Here is a 27,571-nt window from a genome sequence, read left to right as displayed (position 1 = left end):
TTTACAGAGAGGAAGGGAGAGAAAGAGGGACAGAGAGCCAGAAACATCAATGAGAGAGAAGCATCGACCAGCTGCCTCCTGCACATCCCCAAAGGGGATGTGCCCGTAACCAATGTACATGCCCCTGACCGGAATCGAATCTGGGACCCTCCAGTACACAGACTGACGCTCTATCCACTGAGCCAAACCGGTTTTGGCATAAGCCCAATTTTATGAACAAAAAACAGGATGAAGGAGGTAAGTGAAATTCCTGAGAATATCACAGTGAGATACAATTTTATACTCACTAGATTGACACATAAAAACAATGCCAGGTTTGGGGAAGGACCAGGCATAGAAAAGGGTTAACTCAGCAGGCCAGGGTTGCTTAAACTTTGCACAATCCTCAGAAAGGTCTGTCTTCAAGACTGGATCTTGGCCAGCTCCTGAGGGGTGAGCTCTGAGCCTTTGGAATATGCAGCCTAGTAGGAGTGTTTCTGTAGGCCTGAGTCCCTGGGCCATCCTGAACCAGTTTGGTCAGATTGTTTATGCGAAGGATGTGACTTAAGGAGAAGTCTTTTTGCTCTGAGGGGATGGAGTCTGAGTGGCTGAGGTAAATCACACAGGAGCTGCTTGCTTACATGACTGACTTCCAATAAAAAACCTAGACACCAAGGCTCAGGAGGTCTTCCCTGGCTGGCAACATTTACAGCATCTATCCTGGTTTCTCATGAATTTCACCCTGTATGCCTTTCCCCCTCGTTGATCTTAACTTGTATATTTCACTATAAAAAATCACAAACATGAGCATAACAGCTCTGCTGAGTTCAGTGAATTCTTCTAGAGAATTATGGAGCCTGGAGTGATACTGGAAAACCCCAACCCAACCATAGGTCAATGAGAATTCTGTAACCACTGATGATTATTACATTGGCTTAACCATTTGAAAATTAAATACTAATGCTAAACTTTAGCATTATGTAAAGTTTAGCATTAGTATATTCCATAACTCAGCCATTTTACTTCTAAGTACACAACCTAGAAATATCCTTGCTGGGTAACTCTGGATACATGAACAGGAATGGAAACTGGAAACAAACCCAGATGTCCGCTAATAGGAATTAGATAAGTTCACATAATGGACTATTACAGAACTATTATAAAAACGAGTGAACTACAGCTATAAATAATATAATCTTAGAAATATAACATTGTGCAAAATAACCAGAGCAACCCCCCCAACACACAGCAATTACAATTTTATGAATAACAAAACAAGCAAATCAAATAAACAATTTTTAGCCAGGTACTTATTATTTTTAAAATTTAATTAATATTTAAATGGTTTAGTATTTTTTAAGGAAAAATGGTACAGAAATGAAAGCAAATCATTTTCTCTCAGTGATTACATCTTGGGGAAACAAGAGGGTTGGGATGAAAGAATAACAAAGATAGATGTAAGTTATTGGTAATGCCCCGATTTGGAGGTTGCATGACAGCTAGTCTTCAAAACGGCCCCAGTGATTCCCCTTCTCTTATTCACCCCTTTTTGTGGTCCCTTCCCACACTGTACCAGGATTGCTCTCTATGACCACCAGAATAGGACACTTCAGAAATGAAAAGACACTGCAACTTCTGTCTGCTGCCTGTTTCTCTTTTTCAAATTATTAGCTCTGGGGGAAGTCAGCTGTAATCCCAGAGAAAACCAGATTATGAGAAACTGAGGTCTCCACACATAGCTAGGAGAGAATGGAGACCTCCTGCTAACTGTCATGTACATATAAGAGGTTGGAAGTAGATCCTCTAACCCAGACAAGATTTCAAATGACCAGAGTCCCAGAAACTATCTCCATTAAATCTCATTACAGAAAACACCTGCATTAAACCCCAAAACTTCCCAGCCAAGCTACTGAAAACTCCTGATCCCAGAAACTGTATGAGATAATAAATATTTGTTGTTTTAGTCCACTAAAGTTTGGAATAATTTATCACAGAACAGTAAATAACTAATATAATTTGGGAAGTTAGTTCATGGCTATTCATTCTAGGTTTATGTTTTATTTCAGGTAAGAAATATATAATTTACGTATATTTATTTCCATTTATCAAATATATTTTAAATAGAAAAAAGAAACTGCAAATGTCTCCACACATTACTCATAACTTCTTGTTTTTTAACAAATAATTCTTATAACAGCCTGTAAGTGGATATTTCAAAGGGAGTGAAGAAATATCTGTGCAAAATTAATTTTCAGCTTTTTCTAAACTATTAAAAAAGTAATAAAAACAAAAATAGGGTTGCAAGATAATGACACAGAAAGATCCCAAATCACTTCCTCCCACTAGCACACCTAATATAGCCCGAATACAGAGAAATTTCTCCTGAAGAGAAACTTGGGGCTGACTAAGCAGCTTCTGCACAACAAATGACATAGGGACCAGAGAAGGGCGGGCAATATGGAGATATGGTAATGAGGGGACCCATCCCCAACACAGTGGCCTGCATTAGAAATATCACTGAGGGGCCCTGCATGCAGACCACCCTGGGGCACAGTGAGAAAACAGCAGTTTAAAGGGCAGCTAGCCTATCGGTGAGGAAATCCATTTACAAACCTTAGAGTGCCTGCCACATGGTGGAGAACTGCTGGAACTCTCTCAGGATCAGAGGTAGCAAAGAGCATCATCTTTATGTTACTCCCTCCACCTTAATAGCAGGGGTTGGAGCACAGTGCAGGCACTCTAGCTGGCCTGCCACGGCCATTCCATTTCCCTGAGTCCCTGGCTCACACCAGCACCAACCATCCCCCAAAGGTGGCTCCAGTGAAGAGTGTCCTAGGACCCCCCACCCCCTAATCTGCATGCAATCCAATTGCCCTGCCAGGATAGAATTGGTGAGGCATACCCTATATCACCCCCATCCCATGCCTCCTCCGTATCTAGCTGTCCCACCAGACAGCACCAGAAGTACACAAGCCAGCTCCAGCCATTCTGCCAAGACAACCAAAACACAGTGCCCCCCAGGACCTCCATGCCCATACCAACTACAACTCCAGGCAGCCCCAGCATGGCAGTGACCTAGGAAACCCCAACGCACACCTGCTCCAGCTCCAGCCATTCCACCAAAACGGCATTGACAGAGCGCATCCTGGGACTCCCCAGAACTATGCCTATTTCAGTTCTAGCCAGCCAGCCAAAACCACCTGGCACACACAATCAATGCACTCCTATGCAAGACTGCTCCTTCAAGACTGGAAGAAGTAGCTGTATTGTCTAATTCCTAGAAATAAATACAGAAAGTCAAACAAAATTGGGAAATATAGAAATACACTCTAAAAAAAAAGAACAAAATAAAACTGAAACACTAATTAAACAAATATAAGTAATTTACCTGATAAAAAGTTCAAAGTAATAGTCATAAAGATACTCACTGTACTCAAGAGAAAAATGAAAGAACACAGGGAGAACTTCAACCAAGGGGGGGAAAAACACACAAGAAAAAAGCCATCAGAGATGAAGAAAGTAAGTGAAATAAAAAAATAAACTAGAGGGAATTAACAGCAGATTGGTTGATATGAAGAACAGATCAGCAATCTGAAAGACATAACAGTGGAAATCATTCCATCAGAGCAGCAAAAAGAAGAAGAAAAATTAATAAAGATAGTTTAAGGGACCTCTAGAACAACATCAAGCATACTAGCACTCACATTATAGGGATCCCGGAAGTGGGCAAGAGAAAGCAAAAAGTAGAAAACTCATTTGAAGAAAGAGTCCTTGAAAACTTCCCTACTCTGGAGAAGAGAGACATCCAGGTTCAGGTTCAGGAAGCGCACAGAATCCTGAACAACATGAACCTAAAGAAATCTATTCCAAGACAGTTATAATAAAGATGGTAAAAGTTAAAAGAGAGAGAGAGAGAATTTTAGAGGTAGCAAGAAAAAACTGACTTGTCACATTCAAGGGAAACCCGGTAAGATTATCAGATGATTTTTCAGTAGAAACTTTGCAGGCCAGAAGGGATATATTTAAAATGATGACAAGGAAAAACTTACATGCCAGAATACACTATGGGGCAAGGTTACCAATCAGAATTGGAGGAGAGTTTCCCAGAGAAGCTAAAACTACAGAAGTTCATCACCACTAAACAAAAAAGGAAGCACTGTCCTTAAACGACATATCAGATGCCCTTAATAGATATTGCAGAACCTTTTATCCAAATACTGCAGAATACAGTCTTTTCAAATGCAAATGGAACATTCTCCAGGATGCATCACATTTGGCCACAAAACAAGTTTTAATAAATTAAAGAATACTGAAATCATATCAAGTGCCTTTTCTGACAACAGCATGAAACTAGAACTCAATTACAAGAAAAATCTAGAAAAAATACAAACACATGGAGACTAAACAACATGCTACTAAACAACCAATGGTTCAATAGTCTATTATTTTTTTAAATTATTATTATAAAACAGTAAGAATGTTATTACTGCATTCTGTAAAAAATATATTTATGTATATGTGCCTATGCAGAGAAAAAGAATGAAAGTGTATTTCAGTGTGGTAGAATTATGGCTCATTTTTTAATCTTTCCCTTGTACTTTTCTAAAATTTTTATAATGAACACATATCATACATAATGCTATTTTAAACTGTAGAAAAATGATTTTTTAACTATTCAGAAAATTAAATACTTTTGCAAAGCTCACTTCACACATTTGTGGGTAACAGTACTGAAAAATCAAAGCTACTTACCTTCAGGCAAGATAGTCTTGGTCAGCCGTGATCCAGCAACAGGGGCAATGGTATTACAATGAATGTTGTTTTTCTGGCCTTCAATTGCAAGAGTATTTGCAAGGCCCAGAAGACCCAGCTTTGCAGCACTATAATTTGCCTGGCCAAAGTTGCCGTATATTCCTGAAGCCGATGCAGTCATAATTATCCTAAAAAAAAAATCAGTCCCCCAATATCATATTTGCTTTGATTTGATAATGTTGCAACTGTACGTCTTTTGTTCTTTTCAGTACTATTACACCTGTCAAAAACAACTCTTATACTGCCATTATATTCTTACAGTCATGATTCACATATCTAAAATAATATTAATAATAAAATTAATCTCAGCCCTGAACAAGTAGCTCAGTTGGTTAGAGCACCATACTAATATGCTAAGGTTGTCCCAGTCAGGGCACATATGAGAAACAACCAATGAATGCATAAATAAGTCAACAGCAAAACAATGTTTCTCTCTCTCTCTCCTCTCTCTCTCTCTTTTCTTCCTTCCTTCCCTCTCATTCTCTAAAATCAATAAATTAAAAATAAATGATAATAATAAACGAGTAATCTCTCAAACTTCAACCAGAAGATTTAACTGTTTTAAAAAGGATTCCTGTTTAGAACCAAATAAATTCAAGTATAAGAATGTTCATTCATTATCTATTGAAAACAACAATAAGTATTTATAAACTAGAGGCCTGGTGCACAAAATTTGTGCATGGAAGGGGGGGTGTTCCTCAGCCCAGCCTGTACCCTCTCCAATTTGGGACCCCTCAAAGGATGTCCAACTGCCCATTTAGGCCCAATTCTGGTGGGATTGGGCCTAAATGGGCAGTCGGACATCCCTCTCACAATCCAGGACTGCTGACTCCCAATTGCTCACCAGCCTTTGCCTGATTGCCCCTAACTATCTCTGCCTGCCAGCCTGATAACCTCCTAACCACATCCCTATCAGCCTGATTGATGCCTAACTGCTCCCCTGCCAACCTATTTGCTCCTAACTGCCCTCCCCTTCAGGCATGGTCACCCCTAACTGCCCTCCCTGCAGGCCTGGTCACCCTTAACTGCCCTCTCCTGCAGACTTGATTGCCCCAAACTGCCCTACCTTGAAGGCCTGGTCCCTCTCAACTACCCTCCCCATAGAGGCACATGGGGGCAGCTATCTTGTGTGTTGGAGTGATGGTCAATCTGGATATTAGAATAGAGACCTAGTGCATGGGTGGGGGCCGGTTGGTTTGCCCTGAAGGGTGTCCCGGATCAGGGTGGGGGTTCCCGTGGGGTGTGGGGCCTATAGTGGTTTGCAGGCTGGCCATGCCCCCTAGCGACCCAAGCAGAGACCTTGGTATCTGGGATTTATGTATCTTCTACAATTGAAGTTTTATAGCCTGGAGCAGAGCCAAGTCTCCTGCTTGCTCCATGGCTGCAGCCATTTCTGTTGGAATTTGTTTATCTTCTATAATTGAAACTTTGTAGCCTTGAGTGGAGGCTTCAGCCAGCAAGGGCAGGAAGAAAGCTTGGCTTCCTCTGTTGCCAGGAAAACCTAAGCCTCCCTCCTGCTGTCTGTGGCTGTAGCCATCTTGGTTGAGTTTATTTGCATACTCACTCTGATTGGCTGTTGGGCATGGCTTGTGAGTGTAGAGGTGATGTGGTCAATTTGCATATTACTTTTTTATTAGGATATAAAATAAACTGACAATACATATGTAAAATTTGAGTAAGAAATATTAGATAGCCGAAACCGGTTTGGCTCAGTGGTAGAGTGTCGGCCTGCAGACTGAAAGGTCCCAGGTTCAATTCCAGTCAAAGGCATATGCGTTGGTTGTGGGCACATCCCCAGTAGGAGGTGTGCAAGAGGCAGCTGATTGATGATTCTCTCTCATCAATGTTTCTAATCTCTATCCCACTCTCTTCCTCTCTGTAAAAAATCAATAAAATATATGCAAAAAAAGAAAAAAAAAAAGAAATATTAGATAAAGCAGTTCTAATTCTTCAGTCCTCACCACTTTGACCTTCTCCCTTTCTGGATAACATTAAATACCTCATATTAAAACAATGCCATCGTATCATCTGACCCAGTCTTACATATTTACTAGCTCTCCCACATTCTGAGTACTCACAAAGATGCAACTATGAGAGGTCTATACATTTCCTAAACAGTTTACAAAGACTATCTAATTTCTCACAAATACCAACTAATAGGAAACAGCCACTCAGCTCTCCTGAATTAGTCACTGGATATACAAAATGACATTTTGGCTAGAGAATAAAGTACAGTTAAGTTCTCCATGTTAACACGGCTAAAATATCAGCACAGGAGAAAAATCATTAATAATGAAAAGTAGGAGGTGAAAAAAAATACATAAAGCTGTCCAGCTCAGCTAATCTATAACTAAGTGACCAATTTAATGAGAGGATATGTGCCCAAACTATACCTAAAAAGCTTACACATATATGATAATGTTTTCCTCAATATCAAAACAATTATCATTCCCTTTACACAAGAACTCACACATATTTCTAATCCCCCTGGAAAGTCATATGCAACTCTACCTTCCAAATTTCTGTTTCTTCATGTGATCCCATGCTGCCCGGGTCACTTGGAATGAGCCCCGCAAATGAACTTTATGAATTATATCTAAAACAAGAAATTATTTTTATTATATATTTTGTCAAAAATTCCAATACACATGTCTCAGAATCAACATAAGCAATGATTTACTTATAAACAGATGTTATTTATAAACCTAGCATTCAAAATCAACTGGGTAAATAATTTTGCCTTTGTTCCAATTAGGAAAAACCAATCATACCTGTTTTCCCTATCATTTATGATATAATTATTGAAACCCTGTATATATCTAAATACAATGACATCTTTTTTTTCCCCCCCAGGGGTAAGTGAGAACACAGTCCTCCGCTACCACAAATTGTGCAGTCGAATTTCCCACATTTAGGGAAACTGCAGGGGTCAGCATATCCAGGGTGCAATGGATAAGCCTCCCCCTGAGAAAAACACCTTTGTGATCACGGTATTTCCCATGACAGGTAAGTACGGTACAATGCCATCTTTAATTTATGCCGACTTTATATTTTTTAAAAATCACTAATTTTACATATATAGTTGGGACTCGACACAAACATTAGTTAAAGCATAATAACAAACCACACAGTTCATCATCAAGAAACGTTTACAAAATGCTCAATATATCCCTATTTTTCCCAGGATTTATAAATGCGTTAGAGAGACTTGGGAGTTTAGGGGTGAGAAAATGAGAGAAGGAGGGAAGGTGGAGGAAGTGAGAAAGAATGCTAATCTAATGAATATTCAACCTGGAGAATGATTCAGATAAACAAAAACCTGTAGATTTAATTTTTTAACTCAATTTATTTAGATTTAATTTGATATCTTAATTATTAATTTTTTAATCATTCTTATTTTTGTTTCAATCTGGGGTCTCATCAAATGTTTTCATGTATATGTTAGAAGAATAATGTAAGAGTAAAAGAAGAAACTTAAAGGGTAGGGAGGTACTAAGTTAGGGGTGGTGAGCTGAGGATGGAACCAGAGGAGGAAACATCCCAGTCCAACTAGAGCTGAGAAGGAAGTGCCAACATAAACCCCCTTTGCCCACAGATCTTATCTTAGCTTCCTTTTTTCTCCAATTCCTACAAGGGGAGAGGAAACCAAAAGACCTGCTTAAGTCTAGTAAGTCACAAAGACATTTTGCTTCTTCCAACAGAACTTGTGGCCGTATTCCTCAGGCACACACTACAAACGATGAGAGAATTCACCTCGGTTATCATGCCTGCCACTGTCTCAGCCACCATTGCTTGTTTTAGTTCTGATAGCCAATGAATACAAGGGCAAAGAAGAGCGAACAGAAAAAACATTTTTCTTAACTGTGATCAGTTTATTATCTAAACTCAATCTTTCCAATGGGGCATTCCTAATGGAAAATTTTCTTACTTATTAGAAGCTTCAAAATTACATCTAGGTTTTCCTACCCATTACTAAGATTTCCATCATTTTTAGTGCCCCAGGCTCTCTTCCATATTCTGCTCTTGCTCTTGAAATAAGAATCACAGAGCCAGAGAAGCATGCTGCAGGCTGTTAGAAAGAGTTAATACTGCTAGGAAATTCTGACAACCTCTCAAGGGAAAAACAAATCGAAAGGCACAAAATCCTTTTTAATAACTTGACAACTGATTTAAATTTTTTAAAATTTCTCAAATGTTTAAAAAAAATTAGTTATTTCCAAGTGTTCATCATTTTCAGTTAAAAAGCTTATCTATGCATTACTTACATTAGCAGAAGTAGATAAAAGCAAGTCTTTTCTTAAATATAGAAATTTATCAAATATTAAAAGACAAAATAGTTAGGTATATACCAGAGACATATATTAAAAACAACTTACCCCAGTCTTCATCACTTATTCTACTAAAGGAACGATCCCTCAGAATTCTAAAAAATTTATATTATATTGGTTAGAGGGGGGAGGGAGTATATAGTTTAAAAAAAAAAAAAAAAAAAAAACTTTGCACATTACTTAACTAAAAAATGAAAAAAGGAAACACTCACCCAGCATTGTTAACCACAATATCTGCAATATAAAAAGATAGAGGTCACAACTATATAAGCAAGCATATTAACTGGTAGAGAGTGCATTATACCAGGGCTTTGCTCTCAAATTTTCATATCTAAATTTTTCCACCTCTACATTCTGCTAAAATTCTATCATCTTATATAATTAGCTATTGCACAACTCTTAGGTTCTTAGGATTCAGGGGTGACCACACGCCATTCCTCATTTAGCCTCAAAATTCACTTAGTTAAAAGCTTGAAAGATTTTTCCTTGCCACCCAAAAGCCAAAAGCCCAGAAAGAAAACCAATACTTTAAACAATAAAGAATTTTTTTTTTAAAAAAAGAAGCTGATGTATTAACACATAATTGTATTCCTCTTATGAAAATAAATTATATATTTTAAGGTGAACCACCGTCATGTAACTATTTTCACTTATGACTTCCCACCTTTGTGGTCTGGATCCCTCTGTCACTATATGTGAACACATCTTTTATAAGCTCAACCAAACATGACTAGAAAAACAAATATGCTTGACAGTAAAAAACGAAGGAATATGTTCAAATTAAAAAAAAAAAATTCAGACTGTAAACATATTGGGTTAGCTTGCAATAATGTTTCATTCTAGAATTTTAAACTTTGAAAAGATATGGTCTGTTCAGTTGTTGGATGTAGCGGTGCATACTCTCATAATACAATAACTGGCCTAGGTTTTCAAACATGAAGCTTTGTTGCAGTCCCAACCTGTCCATTTCTCTGATGGGTTTAAAAAAAGTATTCCTTGTCTTAAATTTAAAAAAAAAAAAAAAAAGTTGAATTACTTAACATGTATCATAGATTGAGAGTTCTAACTGTGGTTGCCTGCATGTCTAGATAAATGAATATAGCATAAAGACCATTGTAAACAAAACAAAAATATTCATGAAGCCATCACTGTAGCTACATCGGCAGTCATGAAAACTTTGTGCTTTTTAGTGAAATATCTTCTTATCTAGTATTGAAATGCAGCTTTTATGGGGTGCAGGATTGCTGTGAGAAAGGCATGGCTACACACACTAATGTGACCTGAGAAAAAGCAAACTCATTATATGACAACTTAAAGCAAAAGGATGATGAAGGACCCAAATAAAGGTCAAGAATTTAAAAGCAAAGGGTGGTCTGAAAATTTTAGAAAGAGGTTTGGCTTAAAAATGTCAGATAATATGGGAAGCAGTTTCTGCTGACCAACAGGCAGCAGACAAATTTCCAGACACAAGTTAAGAAAATTGCTGAAAAGAAAGGATATCTGCCTGAACAGGTTTTTAATACAAATGAAAGTGCTCTTTTCTGAAAAAAGTAAATGCCACAAACTACATTTATTAGTAAGAAAAAGAGCACCATGATTTGAGGCAGGAAGGGATAGCTAACTCTACTATTTTGTTCAAATGCAGTCAGGCTGCTAAAACCCATGGATTGTTAGTACCATGAAACTGCTAAAACCCATGGATTGTTAGTACCATGAAAGCAAAGAAACATCACCTATCCTTCCAAAAGTATCCAGCGCTGTCTTCACAATCTTCTCTCCTGCTTCCACTGAATCTGAGGAAAGGGAAATTAGTACAAAACTTTAGTATCTCTCAAAATGATTTCTAAATTCTTTTTTTTTAATTTTTTATTTTATTTTAGAGAAAGAAAAGGGGGAGAGGGAGGAGGAAGAAGGAAGGGAGAAAAAGAAAGTGCGTATTTAAATTGAAAAAGAATGTTCAACACTATATAACTCCATATGGAAAAGAAACCTATTTTTGTAATACCAAACACAAGAAATGAAGCTTGGCAAAAATAGTAGTTTCATTGTTTTCTGCTAATCAGCTGAGGGGAAGGGCTCATATCCCCAAGTTGTGTGTCAAATGGTCAGCTGTCTACTCAGCGTCACCACTGCCTCTTTCTATATCCTCTGCAATCACAGGGGAGGACCCAGGAAATAGAGTCCCTTCCCTAGGTCACGTATAGTCCTGAGTTAGATAAGTCAAAAAGAGATAATCATAGCATGGAAAAGTAGAAGCCTGCATATGCAGGCAATCACGTGAGGAGATGTAAAACCAACAGCACATCTACCACCTGCTGCAGACTGAGATGGCCATGGACAGTTTCCCCTACATGCACTTACTCAACCCTTCCAATGGCTCTGTGAGCCTCTATTTCTCTGTACTGAAACCCTCACACCTGGAAAGCCTAGAGGAACTTCTGTGTTTCTGACTGAAGCCTGACTGACACAGGTTGCATATCAAAACTAGGGCAGGAGTAAGGAAGGTCTGGAATTTTTATCTTTATAAAAAATAGGTTTTTAAAACACCAAAATTAAAAAAAAAAAAAAAAAAAAAAAAAAAGGTGAAGACAGTTTTCTAGATCCTTAATCTGGAAAGAAGATTCTGAAATGTCTGTTCCATTATTTCTTTAAACACTCAAAATAAATCATATCCTATTTCCTTTCCTCTAAAATTTCCAAATGAAGTCACTGGTAATTGAATTTAATCCCTGGCTCATAAAAGCAATTTAATTTGCAGAGAAATTAGTAAGTGCTAGCTAAATCTATTCAAGAAGGTTCCTTACAAATACTATTAGACTCAATACATCAAAAGTAAAGGTTGTATTTGCTGTTTTCCTTGTGGCTTCATTTTAATGCCTAACTTTGACACAAGTATTTATAAAGATAAGAAGTTATATATAGCATTCACAAGATTACTTGTGAATAATGGAATATAGAGGTTGAGTACAGAAAGGGGGCATTTCACTTTGTACATGATATTACTGTTTTTAAATTTTTAAACAATTTCAAAAGAAAAATTTAATGGTATCTATAGAAATACATGAGACCTTTTAGCTACACAGGTCTTTTAAGAATAAGAACATATTCTTATACATATCTACAATAATTTATGTCATGTGCTCATTAATAAAAAAATTAAGTAATAGAATAAAAGGTAGACATGAAATAATTTACATCAAAAGGGTTAAAAATTCTCACATATGATAGAAAATATGTACCAAATAACTTTGTCTGACTTAGATAAAATCTAATTTCACAATTGCACTGGAATGCAGAGATGTTTGCTCAATGATCATCAATGTGTGCCATAGCATTAGCTGAAGGAAACATTTTTAAAATAGCCTAATTCTCTCAAGTACCATACCATAGTTGGCCACTGCCTTTCCGCCTTTCCTTCTTATTTCTTCAACAACCTTATCAGCAGCTAAGGAGCCTTTACCAAGTCCCTTGATGTCCACTCCTAAATCATTCACTGCAATGCAAAAATAAACAAACATGCAATCATTTCTAGACCTTCAAAGAACTGAAGTATCAGTATTAAGTTATCAGTATATTTCTTTAGTCATCTGCCCAATTACATTCTTTCCCACCCTCATCTTACTGAACATACTATGAGGTATGTATTTTCAAAACATGACTCTCTTTTTGTTTGTAAATACAGACGTGAAAAAACAATAAAAATATTTAAACAGGTTTGTCATAAAATTTTAATTGTATAATGATTTTGTTTTTTTAAAAAGAAAAAGAACATGAGCAAAAAAGAAATAATAGAAGAAAACTAAAGATCACTTTTAGATTAAACACACGATGACATTTATTTATTTCTGGGATTTTTCATTTAATAGTTTCGGTGTTTGACAGCATGTAACTGAAACTGTGGGAAGTAAAACCATGAAAAAAGGGGAACTAATGAACAGTTAAAATTTTGTTAAGCGGGTATACCTCACATCAAGTGTTCTTACCATAGTTTAAAAAGAAAGGTTAAAAACACATTGTGAAATATCTTCTCTATGTGAAGAAAGCCTTTGTTTACAGAAATGGTGATAAAGAACAATCATGATATTAAACTATTAGAGAGGCAAGTTAATGAGTTTTCATATACATACTATGCTATAATCTACAATGAAGCAAATAAAACTATTTTAAAAATCAAAATTATATACAGAACTAATTTAAACTATGTTCAGTCACTATACCATGACTCCGTCTTTATATCTTTAACTAATCACACTTACTACATAACATCTGCCTATATCCAATTACATAGATATAAATGTTAATTGAGCATTTATTATTTGCAAGAAAATCTACAGAAGAACAAGAGATGAATAAAAATGGTACATCTTAAAGCATTTTTAATCTATGAATACCATAATGCACAATAAATTTTAGCATAAAGGCCAACATAACTAAATAATAAGCCAGATAAAGTTAATTTACACAATAATTTAAGATAAACTTTATGAAATAGCATGCAAAAACTAACGAAAAGATACATAGATCAATGCCAAATATTTTTTAAAAAACAGAATTTAAGAAAAATACTTGGGACAAAAATTTAATGTGCATTGCAAAATGATCTGTAAGATTTCTTTGGAATATAATAAAAAATATTAACCAGTTAACTGCCACATATTTTGAATTTAATTAAAAAAGGTCCACCGCTTGCATCTACAGACACTTATGGTGTACAAATGGTTAAATAATGATGACATATACTAAATTTTAAAATATTTTAATATTAGTTGATAATTACCACATCTGGGAAAAAAGAAAATATTTTTTCTTCTGAAGAATGGCATTGTTTGTTTTTTGTACATTGGAATGAGAGTGGCAAGTGGGATTAGTTGGTAAAGATAATACAGAGAAAAATCAAATGCATATCAACACTTAAAATTAGCTAAATCAATGCGTTTTTAATTAACTTTTTTTAAGGGAATATGTTTTTCAAAATGTGGACTCAGACATATTTTTTCTAACAATTAGATTTATTCTTACTGCATGTAAAAAATAATAAAACCACAAACACAAAATAATAAAAAAAAAAAAAGAGGCTTACATTATCCCTCAAGAGATTTTTTAAAAAGCAGTAATAAGATTTAACACTAAATTCCTATTAATTGTTCATTCCATGCAAATGACAGGAAACAACCAGCAAAAAATATCAATATTTTAAGACATGAAGCTAACAGTCTTTTAAGAGCCTTTTTAACTAAGCAAGGGAAAGTTCAAAAGCAAACTGGCAAGTGCAATATTTAAATAAAGAATCGTTCAATTATGCAATGAAACACCACCCCCAAGTGGAAACTGGTCAAAGTGCAACCACACAGGTAAGCACTGAGACCAATAATGTGCAGTGAAACAGTATCAGAACAGATTTATTCAAGATAAGTCTCTAGATTTGAGAGCATTAAATTAGAACTGATCTCTTTCAGTCATCTCACTATCACCAGAACTAAATTACAGGGATTACAACCCTAACTAGAAAAGCTAGTTTCATGCTGAAGAGTTTGGATAGAAACAATATTAAGATTTTTTTAATATTAAGATCTATATTGTGTGACACTGTTACCATTTAAATTTATGGCTAAAATTATAATAAGAATAATTATTTTTTAAATACCATTACCACCTTATATTGGTATGTGTTTACGTGGCATTTTCAAAGAACCACTAAGTACACTGCTGCATTAGATCTCCACACAGCTTTTTAGGACGTTAGCATGAAGAGCTATTCCTCCTTTCACAGTGAGGAAAGTTCAGGAAAGATTAGGTAACTTCGCCCCAGGCTCCAAGGCTTCATGAAATAGTAATATCCAGACCAGAACTCTGACCTACTTCAATGCCACTCTGCTCCTCTAATACTGTAAGCAAGTTTCTTTTATCCTGAAAAGAAGGTAATTATTTCCACTAAAAAAAAAAAAAAAATCATATTTCTTTGGGGAAGCTATAGAGGAAATGATAAATCAGCCACCTCACTCAAACAAATAGCTTTAAAATATGTAGTAAAAATGATAAGATGATGATAGTTAAGGACAGTCTTTTCAATTGAAACCATCAAAATATCCCAAAATATGATATACTTGTAAATTTTCATTTTTATTTCTTACTGTTTTGCTTGTTTAAGTGACATTTTTGGAATGTTTATCCTTCTTACAGATTTTTAAGTGTACTTTATAAAATATTTTAACTACATGTCATATGTATTCCAAATCATAAATTACTTTATTAAAATGTTGAGAAAGAGAGATAATATCTGAACATTAACATTACTTTATGGCTTCACTTTACTATTTCAATTTATTATAGGTAGCTCCTTCTTTTTTCTGTAGCTCAATGTGGGAAATTGGTCATTAGCAATGTCCAACTTCCCCGCTACATTATCAAGAGGAATAATATTATAATGCTTTATATTTGAAAAGTGCTTTATAACTATCTTTACACATATTTACGTTCATATATTTGTTCAATTCAAATTTGTTCAATTTGTTCAAGGGTTTGTCACCAAATGAGTCATATATATTACCAATGGCATATCTATAAACTATTTTTATTTCCAAAGTAAAATGATGCTTCCAATTCTACCTTATACTGGTAGAAATTGGAATAACTTTTATATGTATTGATATGTAAGACAGCCTTTGTACTAGGTAACCCAAGAAGTGTATAAAAAGATAATAAGGGCAATATTATATTATAAATGTGTGTTTTTTTTAAGTTATTTACTTTTTTTTGTTTTGGCTCACCCCTCAATCCCCTTCCCCTCTGCCAACTGTTCTCTGTTCTATGAGTATGTTTTGTTTGTTCATTTATTTTCTTTGGCTTTCACGGATATGTGAAACCATATGGCATTTGTCACTTTCAGTCTGATTTCACCTAGCATTAATACCATCTAGGTCCATCAATGTTGTCAAAAAATGGTAAGATTTTGTTCTTTTTATGGCCAACTAATATTCCATTGTATATGGGGGTGAACAAAAGTAGGTTTACAATTGTGAGTATGCAAAGCAGAGGCTCTTTGTTTTTTTTAAGAAATGCAAACTCAAAAAGTCCCTTTTTACACATCCTTTATCTTCTCCCACAGATAAATGCATTAGGCTGTTCCTTGGATGTCCTTCTAGACCAGTGGTTGGCAAACTGTGGCTCGAGAGCCACATGCGGCTCTTTGGCCCCTTGAGGGTGGCTCTTCCACAAAACACCACAGCCTGGGTGAGTCTATTTTGAAGAAGTGGCATTAATTTAAAAAATTTGGCTTTCAAAAGAAATTTCAGTAGTTGTACTGTTGATATTTAGCTCTGTTGATTAATGAGTTTGCTGACCACTGTTACAGACATTTCTGTTTGAGGACATTTTCCCACTTTTTAAAGTATGTTTTTATTAATTTTTAGAGAGAGAGGAAGGGAGGAAGATAAAGAGAAATATCAATGTGAAAGAGAAACATTGATGTGAGAGAGAAGCATCAATTGGCTGCCTCCCACATGCACCCTGACCAGGGACAGAGTCCACAACCTGGGCATGTGCCTTAATTGGGAATCGAACCAGCAACCTTTTGGTGCATAGGACTATACTCCAACCAACTGAGCGACACCAGTTGATTTTTCCCCAATTTGATAAAGTGCCCTTTAGCAAACAATAGCATTAAGAATAATTTCATGGATCCTGGTTGTGTAGCTCAGTTGGTTAGAGCATCATCCAAATATACCAAGGTCGAGGGCTCAATTCCTGGTTTGGGCACATATAAGAATCAACCAATAAATTCATAAATTAGTATATTAATAAATTGATGGTTTTTTTCTTCTCTGTCCATCTCTTCCTCCCTCCCTCTCACTCTAAAATAAAACATTTTTTTAAATTTTTAATTAAAAAGAGAATAATTTAATTGATTTAAAATATATTTTTATTTATTTAAGAGGAAGGGAGAGAAAGAAATATCAATAATGAGAATCATTGATTGGCTGCCTCCTGCATGCCCCCCAACTGGGATCAAGCCTACAATTTAGGCACGTGCCTTTGACTGGAATCAAACCTAGAACCCTTCAGTCCACAGGCCAATGCTCTATCCACTGAGCCAAACTGGCTAGGGCTAATTTCATTGATTTTACAACTGTGGGCCCAATGGGGATTTCTTCCTATATTCTGTTTTTGTACTGTCTGCTACCAAAAGTATTTAAAGTGACTTAAATATAAAATACATGTGCAAGGACTATTAAAGAACAGAAAAATTAACAAAATGGTATTGCTTGAAGTCAATTCCAGCATGTCATAATTGCAAGAGTTTCATCAAAAGGTTAATTGAAACTTGGGGGCTCAACAAGGGCTTAGTCACATGTGTAATCACCTATTGGAATGGCTGGAGGGCACTTCCCCCAAACCTGAATAGGATGGTTGTTTGCTGCCAGACAGCTCAGGGCATCTTAATCTACATGTTATTACCTCCTGTTGTCCAGACATCTGAACAGCTGTAGGTATTCCCCAATCTGACCATGCTTCTGTGAACCCTACCCTATGAAGTATATTATCTCCACCTTGCCTTAGGACAAATTGTGTTAATAAAAAGTAAGGGTCCTGAGACAAGAGAGACTTTTAGCTCCTTTAGCTGAAGCTCCTGTGACCCTCAATGCCTTTCAAAACTAACTTTCATCTCCGGACTCCTACTTAATCTATGCACAGCCTTTCTCCAGATTGCTGAACCCTTCTTAATGCTGAGACAAGAACCCCAGCATGTTATGCCAGGGAAAAAACAAGCCTACAGAAAGCATAGGCTAATGGTAGCTAATCTAGTTCAAGACAGTGTCAGGTTTACCCTGAAGCTTACTGACAGACAAGGAAAAGGGGAAAACACAGAGTTGTGATATCATTTTCACTTAAGGTAGAAAAATACAATCACCCTAGTTCATGAAAAATCTTTTCCAGAATGGCCATAAATATTTGAAGGACTCCAAAATGTGGCAATAGTTTAGACAGCATTGTCTTAAATTAGGTCCTTTTAATTGATTTTCTTTTTCTCAATAACAAGAAGGCATCCAGGTTATTCTCAAAGGGAGAAGAAACTGTAAATGAGAGACTGAGTCATCCAGATGAAAGGAGTTTTAGGGTAAGGTGACCAGACGTCCACATTTGGTGGGATAGTCCCGATTTTTGGAAAGAATTTTTTAAATCTTTTGGACTTTTTTAAAATGCCTAGGATGCGGGACAAATTGTTAAAAATCGGGACTGTTCCACCAAAAGCGGGACGTCTGGTCACCTTATTTTAGGGGTAAAGTAGACATGTTTAGGAAGTTTTAGGAATGAAAAGGGTCCATGGGAAGGAATGAGACTTGAAGGCACCAGAATTTTTATTTGTACAGAGGATAGAGATGTGCCACACGCAAACAGAAATACATCCGGCCTAAGCAATTAAAATAGCCATAAACTTAGGATACAGAGAGGTATCTCTGGCCTGAACAATTAAAGTGACCATAAGTAGACCAAAAGTAGACCTGACCTGAGAAGCTGGGGAGTGGGGGGCTATAAGGCTTTCTCTGCCCACACAATTGGGAGAGCTATATGTTAAATCAAAAGTGACCCAACCAACAAGACACAGCTGACAGAGGGTGAAAGGTCACCTAAGCATGAAATAATCCTGTTATTGCAAGCCATTTAAATGTGTTTGTAAATCCAGCATAAGCCAGCAAAAGTTGACTTAAAGGATAAACAAGCTACTCTATTTCTGAAGGTCTTGCTTCTTATTGGCCTCAGAGCTAGTCATAGATTTTTCTGAAAACAAGATTTTCTGATGTCATAACAATCCTAGGTTTGCTTATTCCTCTTTAATATATTTTGCTTATTCAGGTTTTTAAAAAAAAAAATGCTGAGCAGCAGAAACCGGTTTGGCTCAGTGGTAGAGCGTCAGTCTGTGGACTGAAGGATCCCAGGTTCGATTCCAGTCAAGGGCATGTACATTGGTTGCGGGCACATCCCCAGTGGGGGGTGTGCAAGAGGCAGCTGGTCAATGTTTCTCTCTCATCGACGTTTCTCTCTCATCGACGTTTCTAGCTATCTCTCTCCCTTCCTCTCTGTAAAAAAATCAATAAAATATATATAAAAAATTGCTGAGCAGACGAAAAAAATTTACAAGAGACATGTCAGCACATGTGACACAATCTAGAAGCAGGGTATCTGTGTTTTAAAGTAGAGTGTAGTGTTGGTCAGGAAAGAGCACAACCCATTTGTGCCTAGAGAATTCACAGGTAAGTCCAACTTAGAATCGGAGAAATCAACATAAGTTTCACATAGATTGACTTCTCCCCTAAGCCAAACTAAATCTGGTTCTCTCAGTTAAGACTGGCAAATATTTTTTCCAAAACACACATTTCCTACCTTCTTAAACTTTCACCAGCACCTGCTGCAATACCATCCCTAAGGCAATGACCAAATAAATAGACACACTGTCCCTGTTTACCTTTTAGAACTTAAAAACTCCTAATCAAAATTTAACAAAGGTCACAAATATAGGAAAACTGATCCCCACAAAAACACACTGCTGTAAACTTTTCATAAAGTAAGCTTGTAACCTAAAAATGTTATCTCAGTCACAACAAAAAAGAAAATAGAAATGTATTCAACCAATCTCAAAGACACACCAGGCCCTGCCCCTCCCTCTCAGGGCTCCCCCCTAAAAAAAGCCTCTGCAAACAATAAGAGAACCAATGAAAAAGTACCTTCTTTGCCCAAAGCAATATTCTAGATCCTTGAAGATAAAACAAAGTCCTTGCACTTACAGAATTGAGTGGAACCGGTGAAAATAAAAAGTTATACGGTAAAAATATCAAGAAATAAACTGCAATATAAAAAAAAAAAAGAAAAGAAAAAAACGGTAACAATATGTGTCATTATGCCGTGACATGAAATACAGTGAGGAAAATCTGGCAAAGAGGACCTAAACTATACACCCACTAGTCAAATACAGTGTCAAAGCGTGTCCTTGCAACAAGAAGCAGATCGGATTAATAGACATGGGCTATGATCTTAAACAAGAAAACTCAGTCTCTGTGTCCTTTCTATAAACATTGGTTATACATTCCCAGTGAGGGAAAATAATATATTTAATGCCCTGGTTAGCTTTTCTTTGTTTAGAAAATCAGGTTGCTTGCTTACTCTTTTGTTATGTCTCCAAAAAAAATGAGGGGAAATTTATCTCCACCTAAGATATAGGAAAACTGGGATTGGGAAGCCAACAATTTTAGTGCAGAAAAGATACTATTAAATATTGGGCCATAGCATTTGCCCTACCCACCTACCCTGCACTGAGCACTTAGTCAGTTATTCCCCACAAAGACTTGGATGTAGACAAATCTGCTCCTGTGTTCACACAATGACCAAGTACCTCAGGTCAGTCCACACCATTTATATTACAAAACCTCTCTCTCACCTTTTAAGACTCTTCTAGGCAGCACCTTCCAACTTACCCCTCATAATAAATCTCAAGCTAACTACCCCTTCAGTAAAAAATTTAATGACCTGTTGTAAAAAGCTTCCTGGTGAAAATTTTTTGTTAAAGATATGTTTTAAAAGAACAACATACTTTGGATTCCCTAATTCTAAACTGCTAGTTTTCCAAATGCACTTATTTCTTACTCTTAGCAATGTATTTACACTTAAGAGATTTCTCTTGCATGAGCCTTCTACATCAAAAAATGATAGCCCAGCCCTAACCAGTTTGACTCAGTGAAGAGAGCATACAGACTGAAGGGCCCTGGGTTCAATTCCAGTCACAGGCATGTACCTTGATTGCAGGCACACCCCCAGTATATGCAGGAGGCAGCTGATTGATGTTTCTATCTCTTTAAAGTTTCTAACTCTCTATCCCTCTCCCTGCCTCTCTGTAAAAAAGTCAATAAAATGTATTTTTTAAAAAGATAGCCCACAATATACAAAATGCAATAAATTCCTTTAATACCATGAATGGCATCCCATCCTAATCAATTCTGTTAAGTTGAAAATTCTGTGAAAGTAGTTTACTTTAAAATGTAAGTTATAAAGTCAGCCTCAAGAGGGAGAGGGGGGATTTTTGCTGGCAGAAGAAAAAAAATCAGTAATAAATTTGACCTTGGCACATTAGTGATATAAAGACAAACATGGCTGGCTTGTGAAGACTGTTGTACTTTAGCTACCAGCTACTGATTAAAAAGAAGAAAAAATGTCCACTTACCAACAACTGATGCACCTCTTTCTGCAAAAGCCAGAGCATAGGCTCGGCCCAGTCCTAATGAAAACCAAAATAATCAAAAAGTTGAGCAAATGTTAGGGTAAGTTTTGATCCACTCAACTCATTTCCTATTTTAAAATAATCAGTGAGCAATTAATTATATTACAATGTCTTCCTTAGTACTCTCAACCTGTACCTCACCCTCTTCTACCTGCAGATGTTAAAAAGCTTAAAACTGTATTTTCTACCCATCATTTCCTACCAGTCTACCTAGCTGCTAGGATGCCAGATGGGAATTGGATGCCACCATTAAATGCATTTGCATGAAATCTGGAAAGTGGAACTGAGGCAGAAGCCCCCGTACTGTGACTTCTAGCTGCTGCTGTTGGTTAAGGAGCTGAATTCTTGAAGCCTCCTAGGTATTAAGGAACCGTGGAGATCGCGGCAACTTCTTAACCTAGCTCCCTAAATCTGGATGGTGGCTTCCATGTTGCACATCCCTGGTATCCAAGGAGGCTGCGGCAGTTCAAAAGGCAGCCTCTAGGGTTGTGAATCCTGACGGACCTGCTTGGGATTGTTCCAGGAGTCATTCCAAGAGGAAACTGCCAAAAATACAAAGGGCTTAAGTTACATCCTTTCCTGCCCCAAATATCTAGCGACTCTTCTATCCTGCCCTGGACTTTAATTAGACACAATCACCAAGCACTTGTTAATTCTCAATCAAGTAGTAATTAAATGTTTACCTCCAACTCAAGGATATAAAGTATAAATGTACACATCCAAAAATGAATGCAAAACCTATAGGCGTTTTACGGGCATAGAATATCTCGGGAAAAGGATTTAAGAGGCTGACAATTAGTCCTCACATCCAGAGCTGGGCAGGGCGGGACTGCTCAGGATTTCATCACGAATACTCAGAATGGTGCACAACTTAAAACTCCTGAAGTTTATTGCTAGAACTTTCCACCTAACAATTTTTTGGGCTCAACGGTAACTGAAGACTGACTTGATAAGTATGCAAACTTAACGAGAGGACTCTCCAGAATAAAAATCAGCGCTGACCGCCATCGGACAGAGGGAAAGAGACGCTAAGGGAGGCACTTTTCAGAGGCAAAGAACTGATCCCCAGCCGCTTTGCGCAACTTTGAGTGAGGCCTGGAGTCTGAAGGCAGGAAGAGTCGCCGGAGAGGGGCTCCGTGGGGACTTTCACCTCGTCCCGCGGCCCCGCCCCGCGCCCTCCCGCGCAGCCCCCGGGCCCACGGGCGGCTGCACAGGGAGGGATCGGGCTGCACCTGACCGTGGTAGGGTAGGTGTTCGCGGCTCCCCACGCACGGCCGCCGGCCCCATCTCTCCCTCCACAACAGACTCGGTGTCCCGACAACAGCAGTTCCACGTCCTCACACCCGATCCCACCGCGTCCAGCCCCCCGCTCCCCGCGCCGCGACCCCCGGGGCGTGCGAGCCCTCCAGCCTTCGCGTGCTCACCTCCCCCCGCGCCTGTGACCACAACCACCTGCCCGTCGAATCTCAGCGTCGAGGCCATGAGTCCTGCAGGACACACACAGACACACTAGCCGAACCCTCTGGAGCTCAGACTGCGGGGGACAGGGAAGAGTCAGGCAAAGAGGAGGCGGGCGCGAGTGACCTGCCAGTTTCTGGGAAGGAGACGGACGCCGTAGTTTTCCAAGTGCGCCTGCGCGGAGACCCTTGGCCCTCTGGGAAATGTAGTCCAGCGTGCCTCCAGCAGGGAGGTGGCGCGGAGAGCAGGCCAAAGACGCTTGGTGGAAAGCCCATTTCTGTTGCACCAGTTAGCAATAGAAGCTGCTGGGACTTTTGTGGTAAAGTAGCTGACTTGGCACTTTGTGTTTATCCTTTCACCCGTTGTTTTGCCGTACAGTCGACAAACGTTTTCTGGATTTAAGAGCTAGCCTAGAGATACAGGACGCAGCCCCTATCCTCAAGTAGCTTTCAAAATAGCCTCTAAGAAGGAATGGCACCCTTACCTATGAGTAAAGATGTCTCAGAATGTAATCTCTGAACCTTCTGCATAAAGTTCATCTGGGAACTGTCAAAAATGCGTAGTCGTGGACCCCCACGCTGATCCCCCAAAATAGAATATCGGGACAAAAAAAAAAAAAAAAAGTAAACAAGTGCCCCTAAATGACTTTTGGTTTTGTATGTTGATAATAGTCCTATGATGTAATTCAGTCAACATTTATTAAGCACAAATTTACAGAGAAAAAGTAAGGTAATCCGGAGTTACCCAATGCCAAATATAAACCTTCAATAACAGGGTAAGACTTGTGGTAAATATGTACAAGTGAGCTGATGGTGCCAAAATAAACGGACCCTATCCCTGTTGGGGATACAGGGTGAAACTTGCCAAAGGAGCTGACGCAAAAAGTACTTTCAGAAGTGACTATGCAAAAAAAAAAAAAAAAAAAAAAAAAAAAAAAAACCAGAACATTACAGGCAATGAAAATACTAGCTAGATTTGGGGGCAAGGGAGAAGGTAAGGTCGCAGAAATAAGCAGTCTGTCAGATCACATTTAGATGTTTTAATTTAGTGCTAAGAATGACTTGAAGCAGCATTACTCCAGAGAATACATTTATATCATGAAAACATCGCTTTGCGCTATTGATTGGAGGATTGATTGGAGGTTGACAAGGAGAACTGACAGAAGACAAATCATGAGGTCAGAAGTAAGTCAGAGGAAATGTTGAAGAGGGAAAATGTTAAGATATTTTTGGAAATGGAGTGAAGTCTTTGTGATTAATTGGATGCGGATGTGAGGGATGAACAACTGGAAAAAAAAAACCATATTTCTGGCTACAGAATCTAGGCTATGGTGGTAATCATCAGAAAAGGAATAGCAGCTTTTAGGGGGGACATGCCTGCGACTTGGGACAAACTGCATTTGGGAAGTGAAGGGAAGCTATGGCTGCAGATGCCTAGCAGACATCTGTGGTTTTTAGAGCTCAGAGATTTTGTTGTTGTTGTTTTAATATAATTTTATTGATTTTAGAAAGGAAGGGAGAGGGAAAAATAGAAATATCTCTATGAGAGAGAATCACGGATTGGTGCCTGCATGCCCCCTGACTGGGAATCAAACCATGGCCTCCTGTTTCATAGGTCGATGCTCAACCACTGAGCCACACCAGTGGGGCTCTGAGAATTTGATTTCAATGTTCAGGCACAGCAAGAGAAGTCTCTCTGTAACTCAAGACTAGCTCTCCAAAGAGCAGCCCTTTGGCTGAAAGCTGGCCCTAAAGCAGCAACTTGCTCTCAGAACCATTTGTGCACATCTTCCTTCTGACATTTGACCCCTGAATTCCAGTGCTCATGGAAACCCCAGGAGGCTAACTCTGAGGGCACTGGGCCCAAAGATAAGAAAGCCCTTGTTATATGAAAGAGGTGACTCCCAAAGCTTTGGGTCAAGACCTCGCCTTGGCCCAGTGCCTCCTCCAACCAATGGGGTGGGTTGCCTGGAGACAGAGCCCTCCTCTCAGTCCCATGCTGGCACTACTTCTGCTGCCACCACACAGGCTGCTCTGTGAAAAGGAGCATCTACCCTTGGCTCAGACCAATGACGACCTTCTTTGCATACTGGCCACGAGGAAGGCCCAGAGGTACAGTCCACGGGCATTATGAATCCAGGCTTGGATCAAAATGCAAAAGTGAACCAGAGCACGGCCATGTGGGAATTCTAGGTCCAAGGGTAAGCCTGTGTGACAGCTTGGCAGACTTTGGCCTCCACACCCTTAATTCCTGCAGAGAAATCTGGAGTAGCCAGGCAATGCAGCAGAGCCCAATTTCCACAAAGTGGATCCCGGGAGATGCCCTAGTGAACTGTGCCCTGGGCCCTTCCTCCAAGCCCCACCTGGTGCAAGTGCCCAGATATCCCTGTCGGGTATCTGTTTTGATTTTGTGTTGTAATATTTCCTCTTTAACCCAATGATCCTGTTCTCATGTTTAAAAAAGTAATTAGAAAACAAAAGGGGGGATCCGTCTAGGACTGACTTGTTTGGTGTGTGCAACAGAAAATATTTTGCTTTCAGAGAACAACAGAAAAATAGGTTTATATGCGTTACGCTTATTAATTTGTGCAGTTCTTCAGTGTCTGCAGTGTCACCCTTCATACCAGAAAACTGGGGGGCACTATGAGGGGGGGGGATAAAACAAGAAGAAAGTGGAGGAGGTGTTAGAAGAAGAGGAAGAGGAATATGAGGTGGACAGAGTTCTCGATCGTCCAGTGGTGAAGGGCAAAGTGGAGAACCTCCTCAAGTGGAAGAGGTGCTCAGAGGAGGACAGCACGTGGGAGCCAGGAGAGAACTTGGATTGCCCCGACCTCATTGCTGAGCTCTTACAGTCACAGGAAACAGCACATGAGACAGATAGATCAGAAGGAGGCTATCGCAAAGCTGACTCTGATTCTAAAGATACGAGAGAGAACAGCACACCAGAGAAGAAGAAAGAAGAGCCAGAAAAGCCTCGGGCTTTCCCCAGGGTTTGGAGCCTGAGCAGATCGTTGAAACTACAGACTCCAGTAGAGGTCTCATGTTCCTGATAAGATGGAAAAAACTCTGATAAGGCTTAGCTGGTCCCAGTCAAGAAGCCAATGTCAAGTGCCCCCAGGTTGTCATATCCTGTTATGAGGAAAGGTTGGCGTGGCTATCCCTGAGAGGATGATGACAAGAAAAAGACAAGAATTAACTCTTGAGTACCAGCCCCTGTCACATCTGACTGTGAGTTTCAAGTGGCGAGGGAAGGAGTTTTACTTGTATATATATATACTTTATTGATTTTTTTACAGATGAAGGGAGAGGAATAGAGAGTTAAAAACATCGATGAGAGAGAAACATCAATCAGCTGCCTCCTGCACACCTCCTACTGGGGATGTGCCCGCAACCAAGGTACATGCCCTTGACCGGAATCGAACCCAAAACCTTCAGTCCACAGGCCAACATTCTATCCACTGAGCCAAACCAGTCAGGGGTCTACTCATCTTGGTACCATAGAAGTGATTTGAGAAGATGTTCTTTGAAGAGCCAGTATAGTTTCTGTGCCATATAGCATTTAAAGCCATTCCATGCTGTATAGTTTGCACACCCATCCATGTGGAGGGGAAGGAGGATAAGTGTTTCAAGGCAATTCATTCTGCACTTTGCTGAGAAAAGTGAAGGGTCTTCTATGAAGGGCAAAATTTGCAGAATGGGTATGAGTGAGAGCAAAAGGATACTGTAGATCTTCAAAGAGCATCTCCACAACCCACAGCCTTCTTCCCAATAGTGTTAATTGCATTTTTACAGCGTAGCATGTGTGTAGTTTTTGGCTATTACTGCTATATTATTTGGGGGGGAGAGGGATGGGGTAGGAAGGGAGATGAGTAGGATTGTTTTTACTAAAATTTGAGACCTGGTTATGGAAATGGTGAAACAATGAAAAGAAGAAACTACTAATGATTTGGTTTTGTGTCCAGAATATTTTCTTTTTAAAAAATGTAATTGGCAATCTAACTGAGGACTCTTAAAAACTGTGAATGCCTGAAATTTACAGGCCCAGGTGTTCCCTGCCTGAGATTAATTCTGTTCCCAACAAAGGACTAAGCCAGTTGATAAGTTACCAAAGTTGCCATGTACCGTAGGAGGACGGAAATTAGTTGAGAAAAGAAAGTCTTTTATTGGAGCACATATATAGGCAGATCATTCTTAGAGGTGCTAAGCCTTGAAATTGACAAGACCCTTTCTTTTCTAATTATGAAGCTGTAGATATTAGCTTGTCCATCCAAGCTCCTGGCTGAGGTATTTGGGGGGAGGTGAAGAGGATGGTATAGGAGGTGTGATAATGAAGAGAAGGGCCCATGTTTTTAGGATGGAAAAACTCTTGGAGCTTGTCTGTATTTTGAACTTTGAACCCTGGAACCATTGGTGGCAGGGTTCAATCACTGACAGCACAAGTTCATTGAATCACTTCAAGAGTTGGATTATTTCAGAAGCTCTGGTCTCAGGAGAAGATTAATCTTTCACTTTCATATTGGGTCAGTGGTTCACTTTAAGACACAAAACAAAACTTTTTTTTTTTAATCCCAAGAATTAATACCCAAAATGCTAGCTTGACTTATAAAATCCGTCAGTTCTTGATATCATCCAGGCCTACATCTAGAACTTCAATGTAAAATCCTTTTAGGCATGTGTTAGATTTCTGTGAAAACTTTGTTTAAATGTAAACTTCATACAACACTTTC

The 27,571-nt window shown here is 38.5% G+C and overlaps 1 protein-coding gene and 1 pseudogene across 2 annotated transcripts in view; one reads left to right on the top strand and one right to left on the bottom strand.

Moving 5' to 3' along the window:
• HSD17B4 (hydroxysteroid 17-beta dehydrogenase 4) overlaps nt 1-23,023 on the bottom strand; it is a 70,128-nt gene extending 47,105 nt beyond the window's left edge. Inside the window, exons 1-8 of the mRNA XM_084880466.1 lie at nt 22,812-23,023; nt 21,331-21,384; nt 12,505-12,612; nt 10,853-10,912; nt 9,332-9,353; nt 9,168-9,214; nt 7,303-7,387; nt 4,732-4,919 (exon numbers count right to left, since the gene is read on the bottom strand). Of these exons, the coding sequence (XP_084736592.1) occupies nt 4,732-4,919; nt 7,303-7,387; nt 9,168-9,214; nt 9,332-9,353; nt 10,853-10,912; nt 12,505-12,612; nt 21,331-21,384; nt 22,812-22,869 (622 nt within the window). The 5' untranslated portion in view covers nt 22,870-23,023. The remainder of the gene's footprint in view (nt 1-4,731; nt 4,920-7,302; nt 7,388-9,167; nt 9,215-9,331; nt 9,354-10,852; nt 10,913-12,504; nt 12,613-21,330; nt 21,385-22,811) is intronic.
• Nucleotides 23,024-24,913: 1,890 nt separating this feature from the next.
• LOC311621722 (chromobox protein homolog 1-like) lies at nt 24,914-26,233 on the top strand (annotated as a pseudogene). The gene is made up of 2 exons: nt 24,914-25,045; nt 25,437-26,233. The product of its transcript is annotated as a chromobox protein homolog 1-like (transcript).
• The last annotated feature ends 1,338 nt before the right edge of the window (nt 26,234-27,571 follow it).

Source organism: Pipistrellus hanaki (assembly GCF_964339955.1).
Source record: "Pipistrellus hanaki genome assembly, chromosome: 4".
In the NCBI taxonomy this organism is placed as follows: Eukaryota; Metazoa; Chordata; class Mammalia; order Chiroptera; family Vespertilionidae; genus Pipistrellus; species Pipistrellus hanaki.
Note: the sequence above shows the minus strand (reverse complement) of the source record. Positions and strands in the feature narration are given on the sequence as shown.